The 8,431-nt window shown below is 32.5% G+C and overlaps 1 protein-coding gene across 1 annotated transcript; it reads right to left on the bottom strand.

The window, feature by feature from the left end:
- Positions 1-207: 207 nt before the first annotated feature.
- Positions 208-8,068, bottom strand: LOC133187377 (uncharacterized). The gene is made up of 5 exons (XM_061322724.1): positions 7,872-8,068; positions 3,332-6,284; positions 2,993-3,157; positions 1,959-2,104; positions 208-591 (listed from the first exon to the last, which is right to left on the bottom strand). The coding sequence occupies exons 1-4, from the start codon at positions 7,893-7,895 to the stop codon at positions 1,962-1,964; spliced, it is 3,285 nt and encodes a 1,094-aa protein (XP_061178708.1). The 5' UTR covers positions 7,896-8,068; the 3' UTR covers positions 208-591; positions 1,959-1,961.
- Positions 8,069-8,431: the final 363 nt, after the last annotated feature.

Raw genomic sequence — 8,431 nt, 5'->3', positions numbered from 1 at the left:
CTGAAAATGCATTCAAATAAAGCACCCTGGGATTTTATTCTTGTTCTAGTATTACGCTGTTCTCTTCATTAACTTTAGCCAGTGTAAACACATAAACTTGTTTCCAATTTATTTTTACGGATAAATATTGGTGACAATTTATTTTAAAAAATTGTTCTGTAGAACAACCTGTAATTTAATTTTTTAAATCAATTTTCTTTCCTTCAGATTAGGGATAGAGACAAAAAATAAAACTTATCGATGATATATGTACATTTTAAAATGGATAAGATCAATAAACCTTTTCTAATGGTTTATGAACAATACAATTATGATTATGCAAGATATCATATAAATAGTGACAATTCTCATAAGTGACAAAAATCAGATGCAAACAATATCTACGTAAAACAACGCTAAAAATTATATAAACTATCAAAATATATACATATGTACATCAATTTAAATAAATATCACAACAGCTTTCAATTTCACTGAATGTTTATTCCCTATATATCTCGGCCATTGGTATGACTTGTCCTCATACATGGCCGGCCAGCTCATTCTACCTTTCAGACACTGGGTATTTCACCGGATAAGTCGAAACAGTTCCTGAAAATAAAATAGATACGGTTAATTTACAGCAGATAAAGATAAACGGAACATACGTTTAACAAAACATGCATTCACATTTTTATTTTTTCATGAATAACACAAAATCTTTATTTGAAAGAACGCTTAGAAAGAAGTTTTGTTTTAGAGATAATTAAATTATTAAGCAAAGAGAACAAGTCAGAATGTCGCCATCTATTACACACATGTTAGGAAACTAATTTAATTTGAATGCAAGATGAAAATCCGACAAATTTAATCGCTATATTTATATACCGTTATTACAACAATGCGTCCAGTATATTAGAGCCGTAATTAATATTGTTTAGAGGTATTAATCATAGTTAAGATTCCTGTCACAAAAACTAAATTGACGAACCTTGATGCAAAGGTTAATTAGTATGTCAAATGTCTCACGGAAAGAGAAATAAAAAATCTATTTCTGTTTCTACTAATATTCGTCAGTTATAGAAATAAATGTGAGACCTTCGCATCTTGGGAAATCACATTTACATATTACTGACTTTGTATCATCATAATTAATTCAAACTAATAATGAGATTTTTTTAATGACAGAAAGAATAGGAAACTTAAATGACAGTTCTCTTTAAAATTCAAAAATGCAGATTTTTCTGCTGACATTAAATTACAAAATATTTAAATAATACTTCTAAATTATTTTTTTAAATAAATATTAAGACAAAAAGCAGGAGAGATGCATATCTTTTTATATTTTTTAAATTACATTTGGATTTGTTTATTACTTAGAGAAATAAACATTTCAAGCTAAGCTCCGTCAGCTTAATCAAACAATGTGAAATTATAAACAGCATAAAACACTAAGTATTTAGATGAACTTGATGGTAAATACATTATACCAGTAAGAATACGAAGCGCGGTACGCATGCATGATAATTACATTTTTAGCAAAAACACGTTTTTCTTTTACACGTTTCTTTAATGACTCATAATATATTTTTAATTAACAAAGATTTATTTCGTCGGGGAAAGTAAATATTTTACTTTCTTATATTGAAAAGATTTTTTAATCTATATACATAGAAATATTGAAAGTTGAGAAGACTATATTACTATCTCTATCAATAAATAATATTCTGAAGTTTACAATTTTATATTCGATGTATACAATGTAGCGTACATATTCTATTATATTTAACTTCTTTCCTTGTTTTATTCTAACACGATGTATACAAGGAAATTTTCATACGATTACTTTTCAAATAATCATTGGAGTCAAATTGAGAAAACATATTCGTAGTGAATTGATTTCGTTGTTAAAGAAGCGATGGTAAACACATATGCTACTGTATTAAAAGCTATTTTCTATCTGTACAATATTAATATACCTTTCAGAAGCTTGGCCAGTCACATCGACATTTCTGTTCATTAAAGTGTAGGTTCGCCGGACAGTCCAGTAGTTTCCCTGTCCGTGTTTCCTGTATACTGTGAGCATACTGCCTCTTATCGGCTGGATTTACTACATAGGGACAAGCTGAAAATATATAACACCATCACTAACCTTCTTGAATTTGAAAGTGAAAATTGCATTTACAATGCCAAATAATTATGAACTTTGCGTTTTTTCATCATTTTCAGTTGTATTACTTTGCTTCTATTACTTACTATGAAAAACATATTATTTAATAGATTGACAATCTTTAAATTACAATTCCAGAAAAGAATCTGTATGACCCCCCCCCCCCCCCCCCAGTATGGTGGCAATACATTGATACATAAACAACATAAACCTTTTGGTCAACATCTAAAATTGAACATTCAAAACATGAACTTTAAACGTTCAAATTGCTAAATTTGTCTCTTGAAAACGTTTACAAATTATAAACTAATGCCAGAAAGGTTGTGGTTGGTTGTTTTTCAATTTCAATAACATTCTTGGTAACCTTTTGATGTACCTTGTTTCGTGACAAGAATAAAAGATTCGTACAGAAGTCACAAACGTGTGATTTACTACGTTCGAACATTAACCTTTCTGGTAACAATCAGAATTGAAATTTCCAAATAAATTTGTATTCATAGGATGCCACTAATACTTTATTCAAGGAATAAGATTAAAAAGGCAATGAGGTTTTCCGTAATTAAAATCATTGCTGATGTTTTGAATTTCAATTTTTCTATTACTTACACTGTGATGTAAGTGCTGTTATTCAATCAGAAATTTAAAAATAATATCCAAGTACTCAGCTAATTCTTTTAAAAGTTATTATTTTACGAAAAAACGAAATTGACACCAAAATTGTAAAAGTAGTCTAATAATTATAACTTCACGCTTTTGTCAATTTCCACCCCTTCACTATTTAAAACAACGTAGTTTATAAAGAATCTCTGAAAATGAGAATTTTCGTTATGCTACATTTCTTACAGTTTGTGTTTGAATTTGTTTGTGGCACTGGCCAATCGCAGCGACATCTGTCGACACGAAAATGAAGTCCTGCTGGGCATTCTGATGTAAAACGACCTGCCTGTGCTTCCGCCTGGTTCATGGCATACTCGTTTCTGTTGAATGGGTTGACTTCATATGAGCAAGCTGATCGAAAAAAAGGAAATGAAAATCAAAATAATCCTTTAATCTATATCAACGGTTTCCTGCTACTAAGCTAATTACTGTCGACTCAAACTCTGGATTTGCTTTGAACGTTGAAAATACAGGTACAAAATGAGAATAAAAGAAAGATTGTATATCTCAACTTTTTTATGTTACCTCGTCCTGTAGACATTCGGAAAACTTCTGGAGCTTTTGTGAATGTTCTCTGCAGACCGGGAGGCTGGGCAGCTAAAGAGGATGTTGTATGCAAATTCTGTTCATGACCAGCAAGAGGAATAGTTGTTGTTTCGTAATAATTGTAGTTTATTGGAATTTCTATTATAGGTATTGTGTTTGTCACCTTCGATATCTGAACAATATCGGGTGACAGTCCTTTAATAGGCTTGATGTCCAGAATGTTAACACCAGCCAATGAGTATCCACTTTGTACAGGATTTTCAATGTTCAACATTTGTATATTTGGATTTGCAATTATTTCCTTGGGAATATTGAATGAGGTGTCTATTACTTGAGTTTCCTGGGGATTGACTTTCGCTGCGTCATTGATGATGTTATATTGACCATTTTGTTGCATCTCTGAAGCATACAGTGATTTTGGATTCTCCATTTGGTAAATACTTTGTGCTGATTGTTGTTTAGGATCGGCCATTGCTTTTGTCTGACTCAGTGAATTAATTACTTTTTGATTTACCCGTCCAGCAGAGGGTATTCCATTCATTTGATTGTAGTGTCTGGCTTCTATTTGATCATTTCTTAAGTTATATTCATTTCGTAGAGACCCTGTCTTTTGCGTGTGTTGGTTCTTTAATATGGAATTAGCAGAGTGAATCTGAACTCTTTTGACGTCTGCCGGTTCTGGCATATGTTCTATCGACTTATGGAAATATTCGGCTCGGGATGGTGGCATTTTTACAATATTATACTGCACTTCATTTGCTCCAGCGTATTGCATTTGCATCTGAGGGGTCCCTTGGTTCATTATTTGTTCCATAGAGTGGCCTTGAGGCTGTTTAGAGCCAGGTTGTGACTGCATCATTCTTCTTTGAGAACTCAAGAAACTGGGGTTAGACAGTGAGCTACTGGAGGATAGACTCGGGGCTTTATGCGATTGTTTTTTATGCTGCTCAGTTCCTTGTTTGTGTCCGTGATGTTTTGTTTGATGTTCCTGCTGGTGAACTCCCTGGAAAAGAGTGCTAGGGGTTTTATCGTGCAATCTCGAATGATGTTGCTGTGTATTCATACCTTGTAATTTATTTATGACTGATGCTTTCATATCTCTGGGATGTTGCTGATTCTTTTTCCTCTGAGTGTAAGGTGTATTAGCCGCAGACTTTTGATTATTTTGCATCGCATTCACATTATTGGATATTACAAAGTTGTTTGCGAAAGCATTTGATTTAAGGTTATTTATGTTCTGTTTTTGCAAAGTTGTTGATGAATAAAGCTCTGAGAGTTGGCGTTTACCCTGCAATATCTTATTTTCGCCATGTGTTGTGATGGCATCGTGTTTAGGAAATTGGCCATGCTGTTGAAGCATCTCTTTGTTTTTATGCAATCTGTGGGCCACTTCTAAATGCTTTTTCTCTTCAGTTGGTAATGTTTTACTATTCACTCCTTGTTGGTTGTTTAAATTTACGGGATTCGGATTTGAAAGGGAACCCATTCTTAGTCCATTATTTTGGAAATCATTAATTTGATTCGATTGTTTTTTAGCTGGATGTTGATAATTAAATTCATGTAGATTATTAGCTCCATGCATATGTTCCATATTTGTGTGCCGCATTTGATTATCAATATATTGCCCTGCGTTGGTAGCAAAGTTATTCAATGATGGAGCACCTTGCTGACTACTACTAACTATGATATCTGCAATTGCTTCGGGATCTGTCACGACATGAGAGTGCTCATTATTTGATTTTTGTGGTGCGTTCATACTGGATAATGAAGAGCTTTGTTTCTTCAGATGCCTTTGAACTTGCTGGTTATGTTTCTGTTGATGCTGCCATTGTGCATTACTGTACCGATCTCTGCTTAACTTTCTATTTCGCTCTATAACTGAAGTCTCGTGATGGTTGACAATGATATCAGAGGGTGGTTTCTCTTGTGTTACGATATGGCCACCAACCACAGCACCATTGGTTGGGTTCACCATTGAGTACTTATTGAGGGGTGGTTTGGTCGGAGCTTCTGTGTGAAGATGAGACGTAATAGGTACACTGAAGCTTTTTGTGGTGTCATATAGGCCATGTTGGATACTTTGCTTCCACACAGTTACTGGTGATTCAGTAGTCGCAATTTCTCGAAGTAAAAAGCTATCCAGTGTTGTTTTCTTATGGTCAAGCTTCTGATTCATTTGGTTATTTCTTGTATCAGACGAAATCATTTCTGCTTTTGGGGTTGGTCTTTTAATCGGTGTAGGAGATTTTGTGAAAGATTTACCTGTAAATCGGTATGAGATGTTTTTCTGTCCTGGTTTAAATATATTATTGCCGCTCATAAACCGAATTTGTTGTGGTCTCGCAGGTCTTTGTTTTTCTATTTTTTCAGTGGCGGGTTCATTTTGCTTGTGAGATAAACTGCTATTTTGTTCCTTTACAATCTTTTGTCTGTTCACAGCTTTCTTTATCGTTGGTTGATCAACTGTAAAGGCCCTTTCTTGCTTTGAAACATCTATTTGACCCGATAAAAATTTTTTTCTTGGTGGAGAAATTTTCTCCGGCTGCATCTGAATACTTTCAACGATAATACTGTTGTCTGGTGGTGATGGCGATTGTTCAGGATTACGTGGCACTTCTGTGTACACAACGGTAGGAATAGGCTCGTTTGGATATAGTTCCGATGGTATTTGATCGGGTGTTTGCTGAATGTTATGAACATGATTGTCAAAGTTTGATAACGACGATAAGGAGTTGAGTGTTTTCTGTTGATTAAATAAGCCATTATCAACAACTGCAACCTTTTGTGTGTTTCTCCTTTCAAATGAGGGACTGCTGAGAGACCCTAAAGAACCGGAGCTTTGATCGGCAGTAAAGATTCCCGGATGAGCGGTATGCACGAACTCAGCACGGGACAGGAGCGAGAGGACGAAAAGAACTGCCTGGAGAGCCATCTAGAAATATACAAAATGAAATTCATAGTTATGTCGATGTTATCAAAGTCGACAAAAATATACCAAAAAATGAAAAAGGTCATCTAGAACAAAACAGGGAAACCCATTGCCCAGCAGAGCCTTCTATAAATTAAAAAAAAAAACACTGTTTACTGATCATGCTAGAAATTAAAAAAAAATAGATTTAAAAAATAGAGCCTTATAGGATAAAGGAAACTCTTGAATGAAGCAAACTACAAATTCAGATTGAAGAGACAAAGTGAGAAATTATAGCTGCATACCATTGGTTTTCGAATAATTCTCTCAGATATATTTAAAATTTCAAGTTTCCCACTAAATGTGTTCTTTATCATTATTCTTGACATATCTTATTCTTTTTGCCATAGTAATTTATTATTGATTCTGCAAAAAAAATGCCTTAAGAGAGCCTTTAGCAAGAAATGCTGAATAATCATATGTATGATCTTCAAATGTAATCTTATCTTTCTTTAGGAATTTTCAATGATTTTCTCATGAATATCCATTAATTTTTTTTAGATGAAATAAATGCCCAAAAAATTGAAAATTTGAAACTTATAGACAAAATATTGCTACTTATTATACAAGATAATTTAATTTAATTGCTAATTTAATGTCTCGGTAAGCTATGAAAGGTATTCATTCTGACGTAGAGCATAAAAAACATTCACTTTTTTCCTGTTGAGAAAATTATTTTTGGACAATATATCGGAACTTTTATTAGTTGAAGAGTTTGAAGTCCTTATTATCCTTATCCACCTTTACATTAAAGTATCAAAATAAAATGCTGTTATATAAAATCTAAAAAGGATGGTAATGTATGTATTTGCATGTTGCAGATTTCTTCTTTAAATATCAGATTGTTTAATGAGAATAAGGTTACAATGTACACATGTTGACTAATTTGATCAACAGAAAGGACGACCATTGTATCTGTAATAATAGGATGTTTTTTCAAACAGGATTTTACCTGTGTTTTTTTTTTTCACAGCAAGAACGCAAAAAACGTAAGATTTATTAAAGTGTCTGCTTTTGGATCTATTTATCCTATATTTCGGTACTTCCAGCACAGTTCATGCGCGTGTTTTTGTTTTAAATGTTTGACATAAAAACGTCAAATTATCACTAAGAACATTGTAAACAATGTCCTTCATTTACTTCGTGTTCTTGCATATAATAACTCAAGAAATCGAAATTATTTTTTTAATAAAAAAATATGTATCCCCTTACGAATTTCCTTCTGGAAAGCATAATTATATATTTGTTTAAAAATAGATATTCATGTAAAAAAAGTGTATTTTACTGTATTTAAATCAAGAAATCATTTCAATCGAGATTTATTGATTTGACTTGAATTCCTTACATTCGTTTTGATAGTTTGTACCATCTTCTTTCTGTCTATGGAAAAAGGTATATGAAAATAACAGTAACTTTAAAAAATTATTTAATTTCCATAAAATTTCATTGATCTGCTAGGATATCGAATCTATATCGTTTTAAAGCAAAACTAAGAAAGAAAGAAAAAAGGTAACAATAGTTAATTATTGAAGGAGGTAGGAAAAAACTCACCTTTGTGCGAAAGCTGGATAACATCAGAAACTGTGAAAAGATAATTAATTCCAAAAGATTAATTATGATTCTTTAGTAATGTAATTCCTTTAAATTAATTGGTCACATAAAATGCCTCCGAGCAGCTCAGGCAAATGGCATATGTCCATATCTTAGCATAATTTAACAAAATAAAATCCTTAAAAAAACACGTCCGAATTCGGTAGAATTAACATCGGAAATGGAGAATGTGATCCAAACTCGTGTAGATCATAGTCACTGAACCGTAAAATATATGCAATATCCAATATAAATAGACATTCAGTCGGCCATAACGATCAATTTTTTTAAAAAAATTGATCAATAATACGTAAAAACGTGGTAGTCTATAATCTAAAATTATATTGATGAATCGTTCATAAATGCATATTTAATCCATCCTAAGGACGCACAGATTTCAGTAAGATTATTTCATTAACAAAGATTGATAAGAATGATTCCGATGTCACTCTAAACAGTAACAATAACCATTGATGTTTAAATACAATTAAGGGAAATAGCTCTTCAAATTTGGAGAGGAA

This window comes from Saccostrea echinata, unplaced genomic scaffold, assembly GCF_033153115.1.
Source record: "Saccostrea echinata isolate AGI-Se365-2 ecotype Australia unplaced genomic scaffold, CSIRO_AGI_Sech_v1 ptg000015l, whole genome shotgun sequence".
Lineage (NCBI taxonomy): Eukaryota > Metazoa > Mollusca > Bivalvia > Ostreida > Ostreidae > Saccostrea > Saccostrea echinata.
The sequence above is the reverse complement of the archived record's forward strand: the minus strand, read 5'-3'. Positions and strand labels throughout refer to the sequence as shown.

Coding starts and splice junctions, on each gene's coding strand:
- LOC133187377 (XM_061322724.1), bottom strand. CDS start 7,895: ATGTTATCCAGCTTTCGCACAAAG. Junction 6,285..7,871: donor TATCCAGCTTTCGCACAAAG/GTGAGTTTTTTC, acceptor GTATATTTCTAG/ATGGCTCTCCAGGCAGTTCT. Junction 3,158..3,331: donor CCGAATGTCTACAGGACGAG/GTAACATAAAAA, acceptor TTTTTCGATCAG/CTTGCTCATATGAAGTCAAC.